This window comes from Podarcis tiliguerta (genome assembly GCF_965153285.1).
Source record: "Podarcis tiliguerta genome assembly, chromosome: 1".
Lineage (NCBI taxonomy): Eukaryota > Metazoa > Chordata > Lepidosauria > Squamata > Lacertidae > Podarcis > Podarcis tiliguerta.
This window is the reverse complement of record NC_139534.1, coordinates 83,357,316-83,385,310: the sequence shown is the minus strand read 5'-3', so window position 1 is coordinate 83,385,310 and position 27,995 is coordinate 83,357,316. Positions and strand designations below refer to the sequence as shown.

Sequence of the window (27,995 nt, the reverse complement as noted above, 5' to 3'; positions counted from 1 at the left end):
CAGATGACAGGTGCTCTGAGCCTGCCATTCCCAGAAAGTAGCCGATGACCTGCAAAGCTCATCTTTAATACCCTAAATCTAGTATACACATCTAGATTGAAATAAGACTGCATCTCTTGGAGCATGTTACTGGCAATGTGGTATTAATCTGGGTCATGCGCTGTTTTACAGCAGGGGAAAACCCAAACAACATTTCCCCTCTCATTACAGTCGACTGTGTGCCTAAGCATCAAATTCGAGGGGGAAGGACTTTGCTGTATTACTCTTAAAATTGCAGATAATACATCAGAAATAAAATTATCTCCCAAATACTGTTTTGTCTCTGTACAGCTTTTGAGAAGTGAGAACTTTTATTTCTTTATATATGTAGTTTTGGCACCTCGCACCTAAAACGACTCAGATTACAGTCCTTTAAGAAACTTCCTTGAGTAAAGAGACCTTTATTTCAGGGGTGGGGAATCGGATCCCATGAGCAGGTCCATTTTTACAGGTGGGTGTCTCCTCCTGTAAACCTCTTTATGTCCTATGATGCCAGGTTAGTCAAACTTCAAAGAAACAATCAAGAACACACACCCAGTCCAACCTCAGTAGAACTGCAAAGGAAGAATCTTCAAGATTCCACCCAAAGTACGGCTTGCATTAAACAGCGAATTTAATTTCAAGTTACCTTTCAAACAAGGGTCTTTCCCAACCCTACCTGGAGACTGAACCTGGGACCTAGTGTATGCAAAGCATATATTCCATCACTGAGCTATAGCACTTCCCTATGGGGAAGGCAATTTTCACATTGCAGGACAATTAGCATACTATTTTATTTTTTAATCACTTCAGGTCCTGGAGATTAGATGAACATAACCCATCATTTCAAGTACATGCCAAAAAAAAACCCCTGAACAGCAGTAGAATTTATTATTTCCAGACACTAAAATGAACAGGGCCAGACATACTACTTCCAACTAGCATCTACTTCACTTAGATCTTAAACTTCGCTCAGTGAACTAGATACATGCCCATTATAGGCACTGTGCAAGGACCACCGTTGGGCTGTGCAGCTGCTCGCTGCATACATTTACTACTGAGTTAACTGTGAGCGAATTTCTTCAACTGATCATTCAAGCTGCTGCAACTAATGGTATCTAAGAATATGAAAGACTTTGAGCCCAGAGTAGCTCACCATCAAGATCCAGCACAGAATTTTGCATGAAATGTGATGTGCAAGCCTCTGTAAATACAGTACTTTAAAATAAAACACTATCCCTCATGGCTGAGAAGACAATGAGAGGATTCCACTGGTCACATGAGCAGAAGGTTCCTTCACCCATTGCAAGAGATGATCCCCCACTCACTTCAGCCCCATATGGCACAGCTGACAATGTTCTGTAGCCCCCTCCTCAACCCCATAGAGAGGCTTTGGGTGGGTACAGGGGCTGCAGGCAGGAGGGAGGGCAAGTTCTGTTGTGTGAGTTGCCTTCCACATGCAGAGTCATTTAATGCAACCTCTAGTGAAAAGCAGAAGTTCCAGCATTCATGAGCATGGAAATTTGGTGCCTTCTCATCTTTCCTATGCCCCACCCCGTCAAGCCCGCATGAACTCCTTGATGATCTAAACACGTTCTACTCAACCAACAAAACTCATATTCGGGGGGGGGGGGAGAGACAACAAATATTTGCTTTATATCAGAATAGACAATCTTACATAAGTTATTTTCCATGACTTATTTTGAGTATTAAAAAAACCAGAAACAGCTGTTGCTGAACTCCAGAAAGGAGGAACAATTAATGCTATATAAATGCTGTGAACTGCTTTCAGAGTTCCAGAGTTCAATGTCCATTGATTTCAACAAGTGTATTCTAACTAATGTTGGAAATCATCCAAAAGGTGCTGAAAAAATATAATATTTCAAACCTCCCATAAAAAAATGGAAGCAAACTCAAACATACCAGCCCAGGCTACATGTGTGTTTACAGAAAGAGACCTAGATGAGGGAAGTGTTGAATGAGTTTTAGGTCCTAAAACCAAAGTGATTATTTTGCATTCTTTTCCATTTATTTTAAGTGACATGCAGCACAGCACTGCAGAATGCTGCTGTTATCCTTCAAGCCTCACATTCCCAATTTCACATGAATTCAGAGGTGTTGAACAAGAAAGCAAGAAAAAACTGAATTTAGCTCATGTGTTACTTCTCCTGCACTTTTGCTCCTTGTTTCTCCTTCCTAATTAAGAAATAGTAACCAGATTGTTTTAATTTAGATCCAGTAAGCAATGTTAACCCCACTTCATCAACCTTGAGAACGCAGGTGTGCATCTACCTAAGCAAAGCCACAGGGAACCAACACCCAGTTAAGTATTTCAGTTTGGGTGTGCGCTCTGCAGCACAAGAACCAAAATATTAACTCTTAGATTTCTGAAGGCAAGTGGGAAGAAAAAGGAACATGGTGAGGGAAATTTTAAATTTAGCAACACTGCTCTGTTATAAACAGTGCTTGTTTGGTAAAGGGTTAACGGTATGAAGAAAAAAAACTGGCAGTTCAGTTGTGACTGAAGCCAGGAAAAGATAATGTGTGGAGGCTCAGTTGGCAGCATGCCAAGAAGCAGCTAGGCTGTTAGTTTCAAAAGAGGTGTTTACATTCTTGTAAGGTTTTCCGTTATGACAGCTAACAGCAGAATCTGGCTTGGGACAGGAGAATTGAAATGGGTCACATTGTGATAGGTCACTTAGTGTACATTCTGTTCAAAATCACTGGCTGATATCCAATGTTAGTGAGTGTCTACCCACTGACCCATTTCTATGGGATTATTATTATTATTATTATTTATTTGTTTACCACCCTATACCTACTGGTCAAGTACATACAGTGGTGCCTCGCAAGACGAAAAGAATCCGTTTCGCGAGTCTCTTCGTCTTGCGGTTTTTTTCGTCTTGCAAAGCAAGCCCATTAGCGGATTAGCGCTATTAGCGGTTTAGCGGCTATTAGCAGCTATTAAAGGCTTAAGGGATTAGCGGATTAGCTGCTAAAAGGCTATTAGCGGCTATTAAAGGCTTAAGGGATTAGCGGATTAGCTGCTAAAAGGCTATTAGCGGCTATTAAAGGCTTAAGGGATTAGCGGATTAGCTGCTAAAAGGCTATTAGCGGCTTAGATCAGCTGATAAGCGGCTTAGATCAGCTGTTAAGCGGCTTAGCGATCAGCTGTTAAGCGGCTTAGCGAACAGCTGTTAAGCGGCTTAGGGGCTTGGGGAAAGGGGGGGGGAGGGGAAAAAAACCCCAGGAATCGCAAGGCATTTTCGTCTTGCGAAGCAAGCCCATAGCAAATTCGTCCTGCGAAGCACCTCCAAAACGGAAAACCCTTTCGTCTAGCGGGTTTTCCGTCTTGCGAGGCATTCGTCTTGTGGGGCACCACTGTACAGTATATTCCAAAAAGGTTCTGACAGAGAATATAAAGACAGGCACAATATTGTGTGGAAATTTTTAATCAGCCATCAGAAAGTGAAGAGACTTCTAGGCAGAAGTGGGGGAAAGCTAGTCTGGAGAGGAAGACTCTGAAGGAAATTCTCCAGTAAGTTACTACAACTCTGGTCAGAAGCTGACTGTTGACTGCAGGAGACATCAGAGAAGAGAACTGTGACGTCTTCATGGCCAAGTCCTGGTGTTCAAGTGCCTGACCAGGAGGAAGGTTTCAGAAGAAAACCAAAACCAAGAAGTGACAGCTGGGAGATCCTGTTCCACCCTGTATCGCTTTGGAAAACCCTGACCAGAGAGAAGGCTTCAGGTGGAGTATTTGTGAGTTAACCATAAGAGGAGAAAAGGGGACTGGCTATTAGCTTTGCACAGGGATAAGAACTAGCAACAACACTTTTAAAGCACCAGTAACATCTGCTAAAGTAACAGTGGCATATCAACTATTAACAAACCAAGTATTGCTGGGGGCACTGTTATGCAGTGGTTCTGCTCCTTCCTCCTGAACCGTGTCCAGAAAGTGGTGTTGGGGAATGAGTGTTCAGAACCCTGGGCTCTCATTTGTGGGGTGCCTCAGAGCTCTGTCCTCTCCCCAATGCTTTTCAAAATCTATATGAAGCCACTGGGAGAGATCATCAGGGAGTTTGGGCTGGGTGCTCACCAGCATGCAGAAGATATCCACTTCCACCTCTTCTTCAAATCATAACCAATGAAGGTCCTGTGTGAGTGTCTGGAGGCGGCTGGAGGATGGATGGTGGCTAACAGATTGAGGTTGAATCCTCACAAGACAGAAGTATTGTTTTGGGGGACAGGGGACGGACAGGTGGGGGGGGGGGACTCCTTGGTCCTGAATGGGGTAATTGTGCCCTGAAGGACCATGTACACAGCCTGGGAGTCATTTTGGAATCACAGCTGTCCATGGAGGTGCAGGTCAATTCTGTGTCAAGGGTGGCTGTCTACCAGCTCTTATCTAGTATGCTGGCTGAGACCCTGCCTGCCTGCAGATTGTCACACCAGAGTGGTGCATGATCTGGTTATCTCCCGCTTGGACTACTGCATTGCGCTCTACGTGGGGCTACCTTTGAAGGTGACTTGGAAACTACAACTAATCCAGAATGTGGCAGCTAGACTGGTGACTGGGAGTGGCTGCCGGGATTTTATCAACACCGGTCCTATAGGTTCTTCATTGGCTCCCAGTGCATTTCCGAGCACAATTCAAAGTGCCCTAAACAGCCTTGGCCCAGTAATATATAATAATAATAATAATAATAATAATAACAACAACAACAACAACAATTTATACCCCGCCCATCTGATTGGGTTTCCCCAGACACTCTGGGTGGCTCTCACAAGAATATTAAACAGAATAAAACTTCAAACATAAAAAACTTCCCTAAACAGGGCTACCTTCAGATGTCTTCTAAAAACTTGTTTTTATTATTGCTTGTAAGCCGCTCTGAGCCTGGCCTTGGCTGGGGAGGGCGGGGTATAAATAAAAATTATTATTATTATTATTATTATTATTATTATTATTATTAGTCAGTATACCTGAAGGAGTGTCTCCACCCCCATCGTTCAGCCTGGACACTTCCTCTGAGGGTCTTTTGCTGGTTCCCTCACCGCGAGACGTGAAGTTACAGGGAAACAGGCAGAGGACCTTCTCGGTACTGGCACGCTCCCTGTGGAACACCCTCCCTTCAGATGTCAAAGAGATAAACTACTACATAACTTTTAGAAGACATCTGAAGACAGCCCTGTATCGGGAAGTTTTTTATGTTTGATGTTTTATTATGTTTCAATATATGCTGTAAGCCACCCAGAGTGGCTGGGGTATTATTATTATTATTAATTGATTAAATAACCTGCCTTCAAGTAAATCCCTATTATATTTAAAAAGTTTTAATAAATAATAACATATTTGATGCAAGTCTCTGAGTTTGCTCAGCCCAGGTCTATACCTTGCTGCCGTGTGTAGTAAAAGGTGGCTAAAGAAACAGATTGGAGTTAAAAAGTGGCAGCAAAAAAGCATATGGGTTAGACAAAATGTTTTATTTAATTAACCTATAATGGGGAGGGCAGGGCACAGAATCCTATAAGAGTTTATAAATAAAAATGTGGAAACTTACACCTAGTGATATCAAATATTTAATCAGGCTGACTATACCTTGGATTTTCTAAAGAACACACTCTTACACATTTAGATGGTAAAATAATAATACTTGACTGTCCTCTACTGGCCACTCACATCATATATACACAGGAGGGATTCAAGTATTGTGACATAAGATGCTAAAAAACTAAATTACCCATACCAATACATACACAATAATCCTTTTTTTCTGACAAGTCATACAGAGGAAACAAAAATACTCCTTGACTGCTCTCTGTACAGGAACTTCTAGAGTGTGACTTTCTATATACAGTGGTGCCTCACAAGACGAAATTAATTCGTTCTGTGAGTTTTTTCGTCTTGCGAAGCACCAATGTGTATTGACGGCTTCCCATAGGAATGCATTGGCGGTTTAAAAAAAAAAGGCGCAAGACGTTCTGTCTTGCGAAGCAAGCCCATAGGGAAATCCATCTTGCGAAGCAACTCAGAAAATGGAAAACTCTTTCGTCTTGCGAGTTTTTCGTCTTCCGAGGCATTCGTCTTGCGGGGCACCACTGTATACACAAGAATTTGAGGGCAATCCAAATTCCACTCAAATCAATGGCAAAACCTCCACATAAAGATATGCAGATACTAACAGTCAGTAGAGACAAACTGAAGCCATGTTTCTAAGATGTAAAACTTAGATTTTAAAAAAGTTCTCGTCTTCAATAGGAGGATACCCCTTTGGTTGACTGTAAATCAAGGCCAACTAGTTAAATGCTATGTAGAAGTAATTTGTTTTAGAAAGCAGTATGCTTGTGTTCCATTAAGTTTCAGAAGCAGCAAAGCTGACAAAATAGCACAAGGAGGGTAAGTGCTGACAGGACCAGTCCAAAGCATTCAGCCACTTGCAGCCAGAGTGGAGTAGTGGTTAAGTGCTGGGCAAGGATCCAGGAGATCAGTGTTCAAATCCCCACTCAGTGCTGAAGCCCACTAGGTGACTTTGTGCCAGTAACTGTCTCTCAGCCTAATTTACCTCATAGTGATGTTATGAGGATAAAATGGAGAAGGGGAAAGTATGTACGCCACATAAGACTCTCAAGGTCATGGGTTCGAGCCCCATGTTGGGCAAAAGATTCCTGCATTGCAGGGGGTTGGACTAGATTTTCCTCTTGGTCCCTTCCATCTCTACAATTCTACGATTCTATGAAATATAAATAAATTCACACTTTGACTCCCAACAGCTCTGGATCTTGTTTAGAGACTTGTTCTAAAAAGTCCCAGAGAAACAGCAACAAGTTGCCTATTGGGAGAAGTGGGCTAATTACCCTGTTGAAACACCTTAGCATGCAGAAAGTGCAGCACTTAGCTAGCAAATCATGGTTAGAGAGTAGACTCTTCTTGCTGCAATCCCACACGGAGATGCTTGTAGGTAAGAAAATAATAAAGTTGTTTATTGTAGGATACACGTAGCTTGGATAGAAAGGTTTCTAGTTCTAGTCCAACTAACTAGTCTAGAGAACAACAAGGAAGCCATGCCTGCTCCTTTGCTTCTCAGAGGACAGTTAAAGATGACCTCTCTCTCATATTGAGGTCCGAGAGAGAAGTGAGAGGAGGAAGTTGTAAACAGGACGCAACCTAAGATGTATTGTGCTAAAGAACAAGGAGATGGAGAAGCAAGCTGATAGATTAAAGGTACAGGGATAATGTGGGAATGTGGATGTCCCTCACTCAATCTGTGTTAACCCCATACAAACTCCTCTGCTTCAAGCTGAGATGCTCCCAGAGTTGCCTACCTGTCTCTTGGAACATCAAGTGCTGTGTTGTAGTCAGGTGGTCCTCCAGGCAACATGTTGAACAAGAGGTGATTTGTCCCATGATTCCAACTGAGAAAGAAAAATGATGGGGAAATGAGACCACCACACATGCTTGAAACCAGAGCTTCAGAGATAAGCACACATCCAAAGCCACTCTGCAACAAAACAGCTCTACAAAAAATGCAGGAGCCCAATGGTCAGATTAGCCATAAATGTAATCATTCGCATGATTTCTGAACCGGGCACTCTCAAATGAGTTGCAATTGGCCTGCTTGATGTTCAAGCCCAAATGAATAATTACCAAACAGTGGGAGAACAGGGTGGTCAATAATTAAGACTGAAAACCAATGTACTCCTTGATTATCTGGGTCCCCCTCTTAGTCCCCTTACCCTTGTTTTACTGTTGTAGCTCTAGCATTCACAGTAAGATATGTGTAAGTACCGGGAGAGCTGTGCCAAAGCCTGAGCAGTTTCCTTGATACGGAGCATATTCTGGTTGAGTACGTCAATTGATGGCACAAAGAGACAGGCACGATTGATGTCATCTGTGTAGAAGTCACTGTCGGAGATGGCGGTTAACAGGTCATTGTATTCCCTGGAAATGGTATGACTCACAGGCATGTTGTATTCATCCACATACTTCTTTAGAGAGTAAATATAGACTTTGATCTTATTTTTGGGATTGAAGCCACAGCGGTAGACATCAAAACATGTATGCATCCTGCAGCTGAGATCTCCTCGTTCTGGGATGGCACTGTCTGCTGGAATCTTGACCACAGGCACATCATGAATGCTGCGCTTTTCAACTGTCCAATCATTTGAGGACTCTATGGAGTGTGGCCAGAACTGGAACATGCCTGTAGCAATGAGGCCCAACAGCACAATGGAGAAGAGAGCAATGTAGTAAATGCGGTGTTTAGTCTTCATTCTTGGGATGAGGGCTGGACCCCGGGTGTTATATTTGACTGACGCACACATAATGAAACAAGCCACCTTTCCCACAAGCTTCTGGAAAACAGAATATATGGAAAAACAAAATTTAAAAGGGTATGTTTAATTTGTGGCAACCTGGTCAAAAATCCATGTAATCAAAATAAAAAATAAAAATTATTGTGCTCTAGTGGATTGCAACTGTACTGCACACTAGAATATCAGTTAAGATGAAAATGCTGCTGTTGTTTTCAACAGACCAAACATATCTTTGGCATGTACCAATGTGGACTACCTCTCAATTTTTCTTTTGTCATCTACTACTATTTAACATCTAGTGCCGCTAAAGAAGGCAGGTTCCTGATTGGGTTTAGCAGCTTACAATAAAAAACAAACAAACATCAGGAGACAGCAACTGAGATCATAAGAAATAGTTTTATTGGACACACACTCTGAAGGTTTTTTTGCCCTCTACTGTAGCCCACTGTGCTTGCAAAAAACTAGGGTATAGCAATGGCAATGGCAGGAGCATTCAGCCCAATCGTGGATATTTAGGCAAAGTTCATTTACTCTGATAGAGATATTCTAAAGGATGCTTCTTACGTAGTGTATAAACTACAAATATACTGTATTAAAAAAAGGTAAAGGTAAAGGAACCCTGGACGGTTAAGTCCAGTTAAAGGAGACTATGGGGTGCGGCGCTCATCTCACTTTCAGGCCGAGGGAGGGGCATTTGTCCACAGACAGTTTTCTGGGTCACGTGGCCAGCATGACTAAACAGCTTCTGGCACAAAGCACATGGAAACACTGTTTACATCCCTGCTGCAGTGGTACCTATTTATCTACTTGTGCTGATATGCTTTCGAATTGCTAGGTTGGCAGAAGCTGGGACAGAGCAACAGTAGCTCACCCCATCACACGGATTTGAACTGCCGACCTTCTGATCAGCAAGTCCAAGAGGCTTGGTGGTTTAGACCACAGCACCACCCATGTCCCAGTTATACTGCATTAGATGTGAAGGGCATACATGTGTAAAAAATGGAATGTATGTTTTTAAGTACATACCAGCAATGGTTGTGATCATTTCTCATTCTCATTTACTTCTCATGTATATTTTAAAAGGTGAAAAAATTATTTATATATGTCCAAACCCTTCACATCTGGTATTGATATGTGAGTATTTTGCACCTCAATATTGGCATCAAACCAGAGTACAAAATGTTGCATACAAAATACCTCTCAGTTGCACAACTGGCAAAGCAGAACTGGGCAGGCACAGTTAGGACCTGGGAAGAAACATTTTGAGAAACACAATAACAAAAGGATAGTAGCAACAACACATATCCTTGTTAAGTACTAGCACCAACTCTGCAGATAGCAGAACAAATAAAGCTGAAATGCCCTGAAGATTTATTTATATTGCAGCTTGCTGTTTTACAATTTCTAGAAAAAAATAAACCCAAATCTCTGTAAAGGCATGCACATGTTAAGTGTTCAGTCACATATTAAACTGTATATACTTAACATTTGCCAGAATTTTATTTTTACTTGTACAATCTTAAGGTATTTATTCTCTAAAACTAATTTTTTATGCAATCATGGCTTGTGGTAGATTAAAGTTTTTTTATTTCACCTTGGATGATTTGCAATATAACAGTTTTAAATTAAGAAGTGTTAACACTTTTAATTGTGACTGACTAGTTATTCCCAAGGCAACATAACTACACCCAGCAAAATACCATTCTATGACCAACCCCGTTCCTGCCTAGAGGGATGCCAATTTACCACATACAGAAGAGAGATAACAGGAAGATGCCAGGTATTGTAGCAACAATGACAGTGGGTGTGTATGCTCTTAAACACTTCAGCTAGATTGCCTCAGCAAAATAGCGTTCTTAGCTCTCTTTGCCAAATATATCAGTAATCAGAAGGAATACAAGTTTATTGGTAATTTACTATTATGCATTTACTAGTCTACAGGACTGCATTTGGGCCTCATATCTGCCTAGTATGGTTTCACTGCTATTTACAGGAAAACGACTTCACAGACTCTGATTAGGAATGGAAAAGCAAGGGCTGCTTAACCGTTAAGACTCCCTCTTACTGCAGCTGTCCACTCAACATAACCACCACCACCCAGTCTGTTTTCCCACCCTTGGAGAAAAAACATCTTCAAGACGGCAAGGAACAGGAATATCTGGAGGGCCGAGTTTGCCGCCTATGCCTGTCTTATGGACTTTGGATCTATCTGGAAAAGTTTTCATATTCTACTACCAAAAAGCACCAAAACAATCACTTCCACCTCCCTCAAGTTGATCCACATGCTGCAAGCCTTCTTCGTTAAGCTTCTTTAACTTATTAAGGTGTCCCTCCCAGAACCTAGATTACAAAGTTTCAGTGTCTAAAACAACACTACCCTTAGTATTACAATATAATATCTTAGCATTTTAATGAAACTAATTGACACCTTCTTCCCACCCAACAATGGAATATCCTGATGCATCACTGAGATCACGCACTCATGACAAGTTCTTATGTCGCTGAGGAAAATATTTTTCCTACAGCATACACAGTCATTCCATGGAGATACTTAATCATATTTTATAACTGCTACAAAACAAATAATATTAAATAAAGCCTATGACATTTCCTGCTAAAAATAATAATCTGCATTTGCATCCTCACGGTCACATTTAGAATTAGATACTACCCAATTAGCACCAGTAGCTTTCTAAGAAAATCAATAATTTAAAGGAAAGTGATAGGGTTCTAGAATACATATCCCCTGACTAATGCCCAGTAATTTCTGCATTACTTCACAAATGTGTCAAAAACTGGACTGATACTAATCAGGAAAATGGAAGTACGGTAAGCTCTGTACCAGTGCAGTAAAACAGAATATGCATTACTGAAGAACAGTGGCTTTGAAAGCCACTAAAGATCAAATTAGTAGGAAATGCAAGGTGAAATACTCCTTTATTGACATTTAAAAATGTTTGTGCAGTGTGTACTTCAACAGGCTATCTGAATAACAGCAGATGGTTAAATATTCTCTACAGATCCCATGAAAGTGAGGCAAATAAAGCTATCTTCTCTGTGCACATTCACATCTAGACTGGGAAAAGAGCCTAGAATTTCCAGCACTGGACAGCTACATTCAGAAATTAAGGACCTGCCTATTGGTTTCAAGCCTGGATCAAGAAGCGGCAGAAAACTAGGCATAGCACTATCGCCTTATCCCACACAGTCATTGATGACAGCCAGGGAGCAGATAAGAGACTGAATCCCCTGAGAGTAAAAGATTACTTTTGATATGAATCAAGTATGCTAACTGGCACCAGTAAAGCTGACACTATTGATCAGGTGTTGGGACACCTAAGTTGGTATGAACACTGCAGCTTCTTTTTGAATGTGGGTATCGAGGCTCCTCTTCTCCTACAGGCACACTCACAAGCCACTTAGATTCAGTGAATTTCCATCACGGGGGGAAGGGGGCAGGACAGACCCACACACACACGTGTGTCATGCTTCTTGTTACTGTGAAAGTAGCGCTTAATCTGACAGAGGCGTGTGTGTCTGAACCTTGGCGATGAGAAAGGAACTGAGGGTAAAAAAGAACCGGACTAAAGAGCGGGTGCTGTGCTGTCAGTGGGACGGACTCCCTTGGAAGTTGGCGAATTCTCCTTCCTTGGGGGCTTATAAGCAGAGGTTAGATGGCCACCTGTCACGGATGCGTTAGTTGAGATTCTTGCATTGCAAGGGGTTGGACTCGATGACTCCCGGGGTCCCTTACAGCTGTACAGTTCTCTGATTCTTCGGCCACAGGTGAGGAGGCAAGGCGTCGCTAGGAAACCACCTCGAATGGCTCTCACCTGCAGGGCGACTTCGGGGCTCAACGGAGCGCGAGTAGCCGGGCCCCAGCTGGCCAGGACACCCGAAGCCACCCCGAAGCTCAGGGTATCAGAGGGTCCCCCCTGCCCGCGTGCCACTCACCCGGTCGCCCGAGGAGGAGGACCCCAGCGCGAACTGGCTTGCCGGCTCTCTTCGCTTCCCCCTCAGTCGCCACGCCGGCTACGCTCCGGGAAGGACCCAGGTCGTCATTGGCGCCCTCCTCACCTCACGGCGCCCCGGCGGAGGGGAAGGAAAAGACCGCAAACGGCGTACGCCTCCCACGCCCCTCCGCCAGCCGCGGCCGACACTTCCGGCTTCCGCTCGAGGGGGGCGTCATTTCCGGCGCGACGAAACGCTGGTAGGCGGACTGTAGTTTTCTCTCTTCTCCGCGCGAGGAACGACGGTTGGCAGCCCTCCGCTCTCTGGGCTTTTGTTTCCAGGCGCGCATCTGAAGCCAAAGTAAAGCAAGCAGCGGCAAGCCGGTGGCTGAGATGGCTCTTAAGCATGGGCAGCTAGTCGTCAGAATTGCTGAGATCCTTGTATGGACTGAGCATGTGACCAAGGGCGAATCTAGAGTGAGAAGGGACCCGAAGGGGCATCTAGTCAACCACCTGCAATGCTGGAATAATAATATTTATTTATACCCCGCCCATCTGGCTAGGTTGTCCTAGCCACTGTGGGCGGCTTCCAACACATATACAGTAATATGATAATAATAGCAACAGTAATAATAAATCATCAAACATTAATGTAACAATCTGATCCAATATAAAAAAATCACAATAACTTTAAAATAAACAACTTGTATCAAAAAAGCAACATTCAACAACACATCAGAATTTAACAGTAAACAGTAAAATTAGACATCAGCAAAAATAATTAAACAGTTTACCCTTATTACAATAAATAATTACTAATCTATAACCAATAAAAATAATAGCAAATCACAATGCGTAAAATACCCCAAAGATACAAAACCATGTAAAAGGATCAAATTAGAAACAAGGACACACAACTTTTGAAAAAATATTCCTGAACTCCTCCCTTCCCAGCTGCTTCTGCTGTTCTCGAAGTCATGGTCTGGGACTGGAGGGTGGGGCTGGGCAGGTGGAAAAGCCATTGCCTGTAGAAAGTCTCTCCCCTCAGTTCTTCCTCTGGAGCAGAGCAGGTCTCATGGTGTTCAAATGTGTGCTAAGGAGATGCTGCAGATGGGTCTGTCGAGGGAGATCATTCTCAGCCAGCTCTGGAATGGGTTGGGGTTTTTTAGGGCCAGTCAAAGCAGAAGTTTGTAGCTCAGATGCAGCTGTCTAATAGTCTAAATGTCTAAATGTACTGAGTTGAATAGGATCCAAAATGCAGCAGTCTGATTGGTCCTAGAACAATAGGATCCAAAATGCAGCAGTCTGATTGGTCCTAGAACAATAGGATTCAGAATGCAGCAGTCTGATTGGTCCTAGAACAATGCAGCAGTATGATTAGTCTGCAGGATCCACCCAATCTGGCTCCAGATGGAAGTGAATCCACAACCTGATTGGCCTACAGGAGAATTCTGGAATTAGCCAATCACGTGCAGCCCATTGTGTAAATAATGTATATAAAGGAGATACTTTGAGGGGACTTTCATTCCTCCTCACCACTATGAGCTGAATAAAGAGCATGAAGTCCACTCTCGACTCTGAGTATATTTCAATTAGGCTGCCAACCTTTATGGTCCCAGGGCCACACTAGTATTTTGAGAGAATGCTGTGGGCACCTGTTCTACAAGGGCAACTGTGCTTTGTGAATTCAGAGACAATAGGCACACTTTGGGTGAAGACTTACTGGTTTTATTCATGTACAGCAAGAATAAAGCACAGCAAGGCACATGGCCTACATATCACATAATGCACAGGACTAGCCTGCATAAAATGTATTAAAGCCTAAGGGAAGCCCAGCAAAACTAAATAAAGCTTAAGAGTGCAGGCTCTGTTATTGAGTAAAGAGTTTAAGCACACTAAAGCATCAGGCTACCAGGCAGGAACCTACTGCTTTCCCCCCTGTAGTTGTTAAGACTCTTGGATGGCAATGGATATGGCTTCTTATAGCCAGGGTGCAACATCTCTGTTAGCTCTGGTTTCTTTGTTTGAGTGTCAGGGTCTAAGCTGGGTTGGTGAACTGTCTGCCTCTTACATAGTTTTGAACTGTGCTGACAAGTCGAATGGGTGTATCAATCATACAGATGTGAGCTATATGTCACTGGCTGTAACATTCCTTAAGCACTTCTGGGAGAGGGAGTATTAAAGCAGATATCAAACAGTTGCTATTCTTGTGGCCTTGAAACGAAAAGCAGACATTTGAGAAATTCTCTCAGCTTATTTGTAACAGTTACCCAGTCTTTGATCCTCCTCATTAGTGTATTGCTTCTCATACTTTACTTGCCATGTGACATTCTGCTAGTTACTACTGCATACGTGTTACCTAGAGAGATTCAGAATAACTCTTGCATGGTTATTAATAATTAATTAATTAATTGAATTCATATACCACCCTATACCCGCAGATCTCAGTGTGGTTACAACATAAAATCACAAAATACATAATAAAAACAAAAACAACCCAATAGAATGGTTACAAATAAAAAGCAATTCCAGGTCCAGGTCTGTTAGGCCTTATGTTGGGGCATTAAAGGGCTAATTCCAGACATCAGTCTGACTCCCCATGATAACAGTTCTGTCCCATGTATGTGATGCTACAGTCACAAAATGGCTGCTACAAGGGGATGTAGCTAGCTGGCTACGCAATAGCTGCCACGAGGGTGAACTTGACACAAAACTGGGAATACCAGTATTTCTATATAACAAATAATCAATTGTTATAGGGTTTGGATTCCCCACTTGGTCATGAAGTTCAGCTTGGCCTTCATCCCCTATAATAGTTTCTGTCTTCATGGGACTGTTTTTTGGGTGGCCAGCCACTCTTCAGCATATCTTGTTTGGACTCATGCAAAGGAAGGATAGGCAAAAGGTAAATTGAGACCTACTAAGAGATCTATAGATGAGTCTATAGGTCAGCAAGCATTTCCGACTCCCAATGATCTAACAACAGCAACAAAAAGCTTTTCTCCCTTAAATTTGGTGACTGAAAAAGGATGCTTGAGGGAAAACCAGTGGTGTGTGGAAAGGGCTTCTGAGCTTGATTCTCATGCTAATCACTGAATTGAGCAGGTACTCAGACAGTAATTCCTGGTATATGTCTTTCTGACTAAATAACTGTTTTGCCTCTGGCTCTGGTTACAAAGCCTCATGATTCTAGTCAAAGCTAAGTAGATCTTGTGGCCTTGAAGACTGTCCACCCCTGGTGTACAGTAAATGCCTCTTTCTGCTATTCCTCCAAAAGGGAATATTGCCTGTTTCCAGTCTAGCCTTTCTATCTCAGCTTCTCCATCCCAGCTACAAATCACACATTATAGATTGCCCCCATGATGTAAATGTGAGGTCTGTCCTATTAAATCTAAGTCCACTTGAAAAATTATTTGCTAAGCAATTTGCCATAGGTTTTTGGACAGCTCTTTCTAAGGTTGTAACATGGACCAACACCAGATGGCAGTGCTGCTCTATTTAGGTTCAGAAATGTAAGTGTGGGTGGCGGGGTAGGGTTGCCATATTTCAAGAAGTAAAAATCTGGACACAAAAGTTTTCTGGACGCTTCCTGGTTCTGTTGAAAAACCCAGACATATTGACGATTTGCAAAACTGCTAATTTCACCAGTTTTTAGGGTGCAATTCTGTACTCAGAAGTAGAACCTACTGAGTGCAATGGTGCATTCTCTCAAGTAAGTGAGTACTGTACAAGTTCACAGTTTTAGGATGGAATACTAGTCCTTCTCAGAGTAGACCCACCCATTAAAGTTAACAGACATGACAAATTTAGGCTTATTCATTTCAGTGGGTCTATTCTGAGTAGGACTAGCCTTGAATACAACCCTTAGTTGATTAATTGGTTACATTAATCCATTTAAAACATTGTGATTGCTTTGAAAACATAGAATTGGGGGAAAAAACATTTTTAGACAAGCGTGTACAAAAAATGCAGATAAGTGTCACCTTTGAAGAGCCATCTATTCTCATGTAGGATGAAGCTAAATAAGACATTAATTGTATGATTGCATTTATAAAGCTTTACTTTTTTAAAAAAAAGATGTTCAAATAGCCACAGTTGGGGAACATGGGCCAAGGATGTGGGTTCTCTCTCCCCACCCCATGCCATATTGCTTTATTATACATGTGTGCATTTATGCAGATATAATTGATTCAAATGCTCAGTTAAAACCAATGTGATAAATCATTGAAGATTTCTGCTGTCAGGTGACAGCCATTTAATCATAGAACAAGCCTTGAAGGAAGTGGGTGAGAATAGGCATTATGGGTAAATGATTCTTGTGTCAAGGAATTAGGTGTACAGCCTGTCCTGGATGGGGTTGTACTTCCCTTGAAGGAGCAGATACACCAGGGGAAGGAGGGGTACTCATCAATCCAGCATTGTCTCTAGAGGCTCATGTAGTCTTGGTTGTGTGACATGCCTTTTCCCATCTTTCTGGTTCCCTGCTTTGACCATTCATGGACAGAGGTAGCCTAGCTGCAGTGACCCATGCTCTGGTAACCTCCCATTTGCATTACTGTAATTTACTGTACATGGGGTTGCCCTTGAAGACTACCCGGAAGCTTCAATTAGCGCAGAATGTGGCTGCAAGAACATTAACTTATGCAGCCAGACGGAATCACACTGCACTGATTCTGAAAGAATTACACCGGTTGCTTTAATTCAGGCATAGGCAAACTCGGCCCTCCAGATGTTTTGGGACTACAACTCCCATCATCCCTGACCACTGGTCCTGTTAGCTAGGGATGATGGGAGTTGTAGTCCCAAAACATCTGGAGGGCCGGGTTTGCCTATGCCTGCTTTAATTCTATCAATGTTCAATTCAATTTAATTCAAGTTTTAAATGATTGCTTTTCCTATGTTTTCAATGGTTCTTATTTTTATATATAAGTTGCCTTGAGTCCTGTCAGGGGAAATTATAATATAATATAATATAATATAATATAATATAATATAATATAATATAATATAATATGATATAATATACCCAAAAATGTGTCATTAAAAAGTTAGGGTTTTTTAAAAAAGAGATTGATCCCTGCTTTTAATCAGATTGGTCACAAAATTTTTGAGTGTACAAACATTTTTGAATGTAAAAAATACTTTTGAATGTAAAAAGTTCATAGAATCATAGAATCGTAGAGTTGGAAGAGACCACAAGGGCCATCGAGTCCAACCCCCTGCCAAGCAGGAAACACCATCAGAGCACTCCTGACATATGCTCGTCAAGCCTCTGCTTAAAGACCTCCAAAGAAGGAGACTCCACCACACTCCTGGGCAGCAAATTCCACTGTCAAACAGCTCTTACTGTCAGGAAGTTCTTTCTAATGTTTAGGTGGAATCTTCTTTCTTGTAGTTTGGATCCATTGCTCCATGTCCGCTTCTCTGGAGCAGCAGAAAACAACCTTTCTCCCTCCTCTATGTGACATCCTTTTATATATTTGAACATGGCTATCATATCACCCCTTAACCTCCTCTTCTCCAGGCTAAACATGCCCAGCTCCCTTAGCCGTTCCTCATAAGGCATTGTTTCCAGGCCTTTGACCATTTTGGTTGCCCTCCTCTGGACACGTTCCAGTTTGTCAGTGTCCTTCTTGAACTGTGGTGCCCAGAACTGGACACAGTACTCCAGGTGAGGTCTGACCAGAGCAGAATACAGTGGCACTATTACTTCCCTTGATCTAGATGCTATACTCCTATTGATGCAGCCCAGAATTGCATTGGCTTTTTTAGCTGCTGCGTCACACTGTTGGCTCATGTCAAGTTTGTGGTCAACCAAGACTCCTAGATCCTTTTCACATGTACTGCTCTCAAGCCAGGTGTCACCCATCTTGTATTTGTGCCTCTCATTTTTTTTGCCCAAGTGCAATACTTTACATTTCTCCCTGTTAAAGTTCATCTTGTTTGTTGAGGCAGTTCAGCAGACAGACCTCAATACTAGACCTCTGCTTCTCCATGATCACCCAGGAAAGCGAGAGGGCCATGACTTACTCATTCTCTGATTTCCCATTTTGCTGATGGTACTATTTTAATTATGACTGAGACTTACTGCAGGCCCATTGAAGTGAACACACGTAAGATTGCGTGACTCCGATGACTTTCCCTTGAATAGCCGATTGCTCTTTCCCAAGGGGGTTAAAGCAAACGTAAGTACTGCCTGGGCCTCTTCCTGGGAATGTGCACGTTCACGCACCCCTTGCAACTGGCAAGGCTCCTCTTAACCTTATACCCTGCTATATTTAGGGAGCGTGCTCTCACTGCCAGCCTTGATGTGGATGACGATATCACTCATTGCATAGCTAGGTCTAGGTCTGCATTTAGTCTGTTGCCGCACCACTTCTGGAATGGGACAACCGTGAAGCCAAAAGATCGAAGTTAAATGTCTGTGGGACATAAGTCACAGTGGAGGAACTTGCCTATGGCTGTGAAATGTAAACAACGCTGTGTGTTACCACTATATTGGTAAGTCAATCTGTTCCATGTGCTTGGTCCCCAAGGCTACGTGATTATGTAGCAAGAGAAGTTCCTAGTGCTCACATCCCAAATATCAAGTAACTGGTGCTTAGATTATTCTAACCCATACCTAAACGGGGCAATGGCTGGATGGATCCATGTTAATGGGACAGCTTCCGGTACAGAAATAGTATGTCTTTCAGGATCAGCTTTTTCCTAGGATACACAATTAGGTTTTCCCCAAGGAACTGATATTTCATTATTATCCATTTTCAAATGTTCTGAGCAGTGCCACACGTGATATATTTTTGCATTTAAGAAACGTTGGCTCAGATTAGTAAGAGTTGGAAAACCATAACTATGAGCTCTCCACACCCCTCCCACTAGCACAGCAATGACCTTTTCACCAACCCCAAACTATGTCTTGCATTATTCACTCATTAAAAAAGGACAGTCGTACCCTGGATCCCAAACGCCTTGCGACTCAGACATTTTGGATCCCAAACACCGCAAACCGGGAAATGAGTGTTCCGGTTTGCGAACGTTCTTGGAACCCAAACATCTTACGCAGCTTCCAATTGTGTGCAGGAAGCTCCTGCAGCCAATTGGAAGCCACACCTTGGTTATCGGATGTTTTCGGAAGTCGGACAGACTTCCAGAACAGATTTCGTTCGACAACCAAGGTACGACTGTAAGTGTAATCCAGCTAGCAGCTGTGATCATGATGGAAAAGGAGCTGTGAGATTCAAGTCTGGACCGTGCTCCTGATCTAGACTGGCACCTCGTGAAGATTCACTGCTGAAAATTGCATGTATACACGCACACACATTGTTTACAGTGTTTGTAGGAAACAGCATTTTAACAGGCAAATACCAGGTGCGTTCAACATGAGCAGGTCTAGAAATAGGTGTGAGGCCCCAATCCAGCTTGGGAACACTTTCCAGATAGGTAACCCCCAGCTTCTATTATTACTATTCTAAATGGTAGTGTGTGAATAATGCAACCGCTGGGTACTGCCTAGTTGGTGCCGACCCACAAAAGGGCCTTTTTGGTAGTAGCTCCCCATTTATGGAAGGCCTTCCATGGGGATATGTTGTGTTTCTGTCTCCCTTGTTATTAACATTCAGGTGGAATTTTAAAACAATCCTGTTCAATGCATGGGCATTTGATGGCCGCAATATATAGTTCCTGGCAACCTTGAACATTTTAGCCATGAGAATACTTGATCATTTCTCTCTTATGGAGGCATAGAATTGTAGAGTTGGAAGAGACCTGAGGGTCATTTAGTTCAACCTCCTGCAATACAGGAAGCTCTCTCTCTCTCATATTAATGGCATTGTTTTGCTGTTTTATTTCTTGTCACCCTGTGCTCCTTTGAGAGGAAGGGTGGGATAGAAAAGTAATAAATTAATTTAGCTGATTAATATTCTACAGATTTTTTAAATGTGGGGGGAGACTATTGTTTTGTTTTTGTTTTAACTTGTGTTTTTTTCTTGTGAACTGCCTTTAGATCTTTTGATGAGGGGCAGAATCTCAAATAAATAAACAAATCACCAGGGAGTTTGGCCCTCAGCCAGGTCAGTCCAGATGATAGCCATTGATCAAATGTTTCCAAGTGAGACAGAGGGATAGGGATGGGGGAGTCCCCTTTGGTGAGATACTCTTCAAACAGTGAAGGAAATATCACCCTGGAGCCATTTTAGAAAACCGTGTCCCACCTCTTAGTGTCCCAGACTGGAGTTCCATGGCCAGGCACTGTCACAAGAAAGTGAGCCCATTACTCCAGAGCTGCTAGCATTCAAGTAGCATCCCCCATCTTTCGAGCCGAGTGCCCCCCCCATCCTTGAGAGTTTCAAGCAGCAGAGTTGCTGCCAAATGCACTCTCTCAAATGCATTTCATCCAAGAAAAGGGTAGCACAGCACCACATCACTTGCCCACCAGAATGGATGCTCATTACCCTGAGATATCAAGGTCAGAGTTGATTGAAGGTGTAATTCTGTAACCAGTCTTCTGCTGCTGATTTCATACTCTGACAATGATGTGAGACCTTCCCATGCTTGTTTAACTATAAAAATAAATCTATTTAACCACCCTGCTCAATCTGGAGAGGTATGAACGCCCCCCTTCTCCACCAGCCAAACAGCAGCCGCTTCTCTTGCACCATTACTAGCAACATAATGTGATCACTGGGTTGTCCAGTCCAACCTCCTGCAAAACAGGAACCGTAGCTAAAGAATCCATAATAGATGGCCATCTAACCTCTGTTTAAAAACCTCCAGTGAAGATAAGTCCACCACCTTACAAGGGAGTCCGTTCCACTGTCAAACAGCTTTTACATTCTAAAAGTTCAGGGAAGTTTTTAATATGTGACATTTTAGTGTATTTTTCATCTTTATTATTATTGTTGTTGTTATTATTATTATTATTATTATTATTATTATTATTATTATTATTATTTATTAAAAGTTCTTCTTTATGTTTACTTGGACTCGCCTTTCTCGTAACTTAAATCTGTTGGTTTGGGTCCTACCCCTCTGGAGCAGCAGAAAATAAGCCTTCTCCATCTTCCATGTGCCAGCCCTTTAGGTACAGTGGTACCTCGGGTTAAGTACTTAATTCGTTCCGGAGGTCCGTTCTTAACCTGAAACTGTTCTTAACCTGAAGCACCACTTTAGCTAATGGGGCCTCCTGCTGCCGCCGCGCCGCTGGAGCATGATTTCTGTTCTCATCCTGAAGCAAAGTTCTTAACCCGAGGTACTATTTCTGGGTTACCAGAGTCTGTAACCTGAAGCGTCTGTAACCTGAAGTGTATGTAACCCGAGGTACCACTTTATTTGCAAGGTGGCTATCATATCCCCTCTCAATCTTCTCCAGGCTAAACACACCCAACTCCCTCAACCGTTCCTCATAAGGCTTGGTTTCTTCATGAGACAAATTCAGGGAGAGTAAGGATATCAACATCTACTAACCTTTTTTGCAGGAAGGGGGATTCCTGCACTCAAGCATTCCTCAGTTGCAAAGAGAGTGGCAGCAGCACACATGCAGATGAACTGAGCCCAGAAGCAAGCAAGACTGCTGAATAGGAAGTTAGGAAACTGCCTTATACTCTTGGCCCATCTAGCTCAGCAATGTCTACACTGACTGGCAGCAGCTCTCTGGCCTCTCAGTCAAGGGCCTCTCTCAGCCCTACCTGGAGATGCCAAGAATTGAACATATGGCCTTCTGCACACAAGTCAGATGCTTTGTCCCTGAGCTACAGCCCTTCCCTAAGGGATCACCCTTCCCGCCTTCCCATAGCAGCTTCTCGTGTGGGGAGGAACTGTATGCAAAACCCTTCCACAAATGTATATTGCTCCTCATACAGGGCATCTGTAGGTTGCCACGAACAAAACACATGCTATTTTGGGAATACGCAGGAACAAATGGTGCATTGTGAATCAAGTGTTGCCTCTTTATGAATGGAGAGGCTCTCATCTGTGCGAATGGTGATGACTGGATGTCACGGAGCCCTGGGGAAGAACTTTGCCATGTGAGAATAACACCAGCCAGTCCACGTGTTGCCAACCGAGAAGAGGGCAGGGGACTGAGGGTGGAGGAACATGCCATGCTGATGCCCACTGAATGTCCAGAGGCATGTCTCATGTCAGTGCTTTTCCAGAATGAATATGCTGCATCAGGTCAACTGCAGAAGCAAAATGTCAGGACTAATAGTTTCACTAGCAAAATAGGAAATTTCCACCAAGGGGCAGGGGGCAATTGAGGTAACATAAGCAAATCAGCAAAGTGTATATTGTGCAATGATTCCTTCTTCCACTACTACTTAGGTTTGGGGACATTGCTTTGAGCAGAGATTTCCTTGGCTCTGCAGAGAAACTCAGCAAGGGATCTTGTTTGTATTCTGGCAGTGTAGCTGAGGCAGACAGGTCTGCAGCAAACCGATCTATTTTTGGACTCCGGCTTGCCATTTATATCCCGCAAAATTATTCATCAGCTTCAGGGTGACAAGCTATTAATTTGTATAAATACGTCAGAGCAGGGCTTTTTCCACCACTCCGTCCTTTCGCCTTCATGTGCGGCGTGACTGAGGTCAGTTTCAGAACACAAATAAAGTGCCTTCAGCTTGCAGCCGGTTCCTTGTCTGCTGTTCATTCATATTCTAGATGCATCAGCTTACCCAGTTCCATTTGTTCCTTATTATTACTGCAGAGGAGGGCAAAATAGCAGCAGGGCTTAGCTGGGATTCCTCAGCTGGTTATCTTTAGCGATGCTGGATTGGTGATGACAGCATCTTGTACAGGAGGGCAGATAGTGGAGTTATCACCTCATAGTCTGTTATATTGAAGTGTTGTGTACTTAAGGATAAGATTACTACAGAAAAAGTTATGGTTGGCTTGAGTGGAATCCCCTATCTCATAACTTATGAACCTTGGCTACATGCATCCTCTCAGATGGGGAGCTTCTAATTCTTGGAAGCCATTGTATTTTCTGGACACTAGAGCCAGGAACATTTGACCCCCTCACCAGTGCTTCCATAACATAAAAGAGAAATAAAAATAGAAAGCGAAGCATTGGGTCATAGTACCACACACTATTATACCAGGCATGTTATTAGATCAGGGATGAGGATGAGGAGACTTAGGCCTGGGTGAGGGGACGGGGGTGGCAAATGCAGCCCTCTCTATTTGGCCCTCAGAATCATACAAAGGCCACAGCCCTCCCCAGGCTTTCTTTGCAACCTCCCTTAGTATATTTTTGCCTAGCTGGAACATGTCCATGAGCTCTGATGTTTCTCCCCTGCCTGGATGGATGACAGAAAGGGGTGTGCAAATGGTATGTAGCCCCCAGAAGGCAGCTAGCCTTCACAATGGTCCCCCGTTCCTGTGCTAGGTGTCCATTTTCTGGAAGCACTCTGTTCAACTTCTTCTGTCATTGAGAAAGCAAACTCAAATGCCGGTTACGGAAAGGCTGTTGCCGTGGCTTGCCTTAGCGTTCCTCTTTAATCCACCCCACGTTTCCTGCATTCGGGTGTTCAGAAGGGAAAGGGTCACGAGGAGGACTTGCCTAGAATAGCTAAGCCCTCCTGCATGTTTTCTGTGCACATTTGGAATCTGGTGGAGAACAGCAGGGAATACGCAGAGCAGCTAAAAATAGCACTTGCTCCCAGTGTTTATCCAATATATTTTGCTATGCTTGGTTTTGCTCGTGTCCTTTACTATGAATAAGTGTTCCAAGCAAGCTGAGGACAAAAAGTAAACTCTTTTGAACAAGAAACTGCTGAAAAGCCTGGACCTTGTGACTTGGCAGGCTACCCTCCTTTCTATTTATTTTTCATCTACAAGCAGCCAGCTCCCAATATTTTTTTTTTTTTTTTTTTTTTGTCTAAGCCAGGGATGGGGCACCTATGGACTCCAGCTCCCATCAGTTCTATCCAGCATGCTCAATGGTCAGAGATGATGGGAGTTGTAGTGCAGCAACACCTGGAGGGTTGCAGGTCCCCCCACCAGTGTTCTATACAGCCAATGGCAGCCTGCTCACAAAGTATGCCTGACTGTGATGGAGAAAGCAGGGTGTTGCCAAGCCCCTCAGCAGGCCCCACTATGCACAGCTACAGGAGACATTGTGGGCCCGCAAGTGTGTGGTCCTGCTCCACCCTCCACCCCACAAATTAGCTTTATGAATGAACAATGAGGGCAACATGGAACTGTAGTCAGAAGAGACCCTGCAATGCAGGAATATGCAGCTGTTGCATATGGGGATTGAACCTTTAACCTTGGTGTTATCAGCACCACACTCTAACCAACTGAGCTATCGTTGGACAGCCCTTTCTTCCTTCATAGCTATGCTTGACATGGACAAAGTATGGTCATGAGCAGAAAGCTGCTCTCATTGTGCCACTCAGAAGTTTGGTGAAACACACCCACCTTCTCTCTGCAGCCATATTCAGAATGGGAAGGGGAGATAAGGGAGTGGCAGTAATGGCAGTACAAGATCCAGTCCTAGCTGCGATGGGAAGGAAGAGGGAAGACATTGTCTCGTTTTTCCTCTCATTGACCTAACACCACCTGACATTTCAAAAGCAGTTACCTGGTTTACCTTTAAGAAAAGATTCTGTATTTGGGTGTCGTCTTTGTATTTTAGATACCTGGTTGCTGATTTTTCTCCTCGTTATGCTGTTGCTGTTACTAGAATCTGTATTTTTTAACGTTTTCCTAATTATAATTGGATGTCGCCGTGCTCTCAGGCCAGGAATGTCCAGAGTGAGGAATCAACTCTTAATTGTCAAAAGGACACTTGCAAGTTAGGGAAAGACGTGTTAATCTGCCCCATGTCTCTCGGGTACTTCTAGGTGTGTCACAGTTGCCACAATAGAGAGGCCCCGTCCCCGGCTTATGTATCTCCCCCATCTGAGCTGCTCGCAAGCAGGCGAAGACTCTGCCTGTGTGTAACCTTCTGCTCCTCTCACTTCATTCCTCTTCTGGCCCTGGGAGACAGTGGAGCTGAAGTGGGCGCAGGAGGAGGAGGTGGAGGTATTGAAGCCCTTGACTCTCCACCAGCCTGACCTCTCTCTCCCTCCTCCTGCACCTGTTCTTCACTCTCCAATCCTGCAGCTTCTTCTGCCTCAGACTCATCTCCTGGCTGTTACAGGCTCCCCCAGTTCACGGATCTCTTCTTCGAAAGGGGATCCAACCCCCTTTCTCCCGGTGCCCACTTATCAGTATCCAGCCTCCACTCCTCAGTGTCCAGCCAGTCGCCGACATTGGATCTCTATAATTATTATTTGGCATGTACAACGTATAGTTCTTATGCTGTACAGGTGTTATGTTGTGGCATTGGTGTTGTATGTTATAAACCACATTGTGGTCTTCTGTCAAATGTTGGCATATAAATTAAAAATAAATAAATTTGTATCTGGCAGCCGCTATTCTGCAGCTGGCTCTGATTGGGGGACCTGAGTATTCTACTAAAAAGCACAAAGACCCCACAAACTTAAGGTCTGTTCATCCCTGACCTAAACTATAAATGCAATTGTACAGGACTGCAGTGAACAGTGCAATGCTAGACACGTCTACCCAAAAGTCCTGTTTATTTCAAAGGGGCCTGCTTCCAGGTAAGTGGGTATAGGATTGCAGTCTGAATTGTTTTGCACCACAGATCTCTACTCAGTCCCACAGTGCATCGTTCACCTTCGCTCCCATAGCATGCAGCACAGCTTATGCTAGCTGGGCGGATGGTTATTCCTTGTCATGCAGGGATTTCTGACATCTCTCAGTCCCTCTTGTTTTGTGCTTGCTCTTGATGTGAGTTAATATGATAGGGTTGTTCGGGGTGGAATATCCTGCTGGAGTAGATGACCTTTAAGCCAACCTTACAGTTCTACCTTCGGGGTAGGGGGCAGGCACAGTTGTCATTCTGTGCTAATGCCCAACACAGCAGCAAAACGGAAAGCAATAAATGCTATCATATATATATATATATATATATATATATATATATATATATGAGAAAAGGAAAAGGCAGAATAAAGCGAGTTGACCCACCACAGCTACCAGTGAACACCAAAGCGCTAATGCACACAAGGAAAAGTTACTTTCTTCCCTCCCTTTGTTTAAAATCACATTAACACATCCCTTTTTTTAAAAAAAAATCACTTTTTAAAAAACTAAGAATTTTATCAGAATTTGTTAACTTGCAAACCCCCATGTGAGGTCCACTTCACTATATTTGAATCAGAGTCTCTCTTCTGCCTCTTCAACGATGTCCATCAGACAAGGCCCTTGCCCACTCCACCAGTATGATGGTATTGGAACTTAAAAAGGCTACTGTGAAGCACGTTACTGCTAAAAGTTAGTATAAGAACTGAGAACAGATACCCTTCAATTTCATAGTAGATGAGAGACTCAAAGTGATTACCTTATTTCAGAGACAGTGTTGGTAGCTACAAAAAAAATAATTAACTGGCCTGACTGGCCACTTCTTGCCAACTCAAACTACTGAATTCTTGAAGATGGTGCTGCAAAAAAATTCAGAATTTAAAAGAGTTGGGACTTAAGCCACTGAGATTTTCATCATTTTTGTTTTTGAGGCTGGAGTAGACACAACAATGTCATCCCCTTAAAGGATCAGGAACAGACTGGAGGACTCATCTTGTGCATGAATTCTCTTGCCCTAATCATGGTTAGTTGTGGCATATGCACAAACCCTAGCACACACAAGTAGCCAAGGTGGAGTCTTCAGTATGTTTTGGACTACAGTTCTCCTACACTCAGCCGTGATCCACATGACCAGTGATTAGGGAAGATGGGAACTGTAGTTCAAAACATCTGCAGGGCACCCCATTGGCTGTCCCTGGAACAACATTTCAGATTTTGGGGAGGAGCAAACCAAGATTAGGGTTAACCTAAGTTAACATTGAGATGCGGGTGGCGCTGTGGGTTAAACCACAGAGCCTAGGACTTGCCGATCAGAAGGTTGGCGGTTTGAATCCCCACGATGGGGTGAGTTGTTGCTTGGTCCCTGCTCCTGCCAACCTAGCAGTTCGCAAACACGTCAAAGTGCAAGTAGATAAATAGGTACCGCTTCAGTGGGAAGGTAAACGGCGTTTCTGTGTGCTGCTCTGGTTTGCCAGAAGCGGCTTAGTCATGCTGGCCACATGACCCGGAAGCTGTACGCCGGCTCCCTTGGCCAATAAAGCGAGATGAGCGCCGCAACCCCAGAGTCGGTCACGACTGGACCTAATGGTCAGGGGTCCCTTTACCTTTAAGTTAACATCAGTGCAGCCATTACAAATAACCATGGTTGAAACATTTAAGGGAAATTCAAGTATGAGAGGAAAAGAGCTAGAGAGGAGTGCATGTGAGACTAAGGTCTGTTCCTGTTCCTGCTTAAGAAGCAGGAAGCATTAAGTAAGCCTCTGAATACCAGTTGTGGGAAATCAAAAGTGGAGAGAGGGCTGTTGCACTCAGATCCTGCTTGTTGGCTTCCCATGGGCCTCTGGTTGGCCACTTTGAGAACAGGTTGCCAGACTAGATGTGCCATTGGCTTGATCTAGCAACCTTCTCTTATGTTCCTACTACAAATGTATTGACTGGAATTCAGTGTTGTTAGTAACAAATTCTCACCAGCTGAGTTACATACAAACACTGATTATTTACCTGTAGTAGATTATCAGAGATGGTGCACATTTAAATCTGCCTCTAAATTCTGTATTAAAACAACTT

The 27,995-nt window shown here is 43.3% G+C and overlaps 1 protein-coding gene across 2 annotated transcripts in view; it reads right to left on the bottom strand.

The window, feature by feature from the left end:
• The window catches only part of EXT2 (exostosin glycosyltransferase 2), an 86,729-nt gene extending 74,092 nt beyond the window's left edge, over window positions 1–12,637 (bottom strand). The window contains exons 1-4 of one of the 2 annotated variants that reach the window (XM_083432646.1): window positions 12,289–12,514; window positions 9,532–9,581; window positions 7,808–8,373; window positions 7,345–7,434 (exon numbers count right to left, since the gene is read on the bottom strand). In XM_083432646.1, coding sequence (XP_083288772.1) covers window positions 7,345–7,434; window positions 7,808–8,343 — 626 coding nt within the window. In that variant the 5' untranslated portion in view covers window positions 8,344–8,373; window positions 9,532–9,581; window positions 12,289–12,514. Of the gene's footprint in view, window positions 1–7,344; window positions 7,435–7,807; window positions 8,374–9,531; window positions 9,582–12,288 lie in introns of both variants that reach the window. The other variant, XM_083432647.1, reaches the window with a different exon arrangement.
• Between the last annotated feature and the right edge of the window lie 15,358 nt (window positions 12,638–27,995).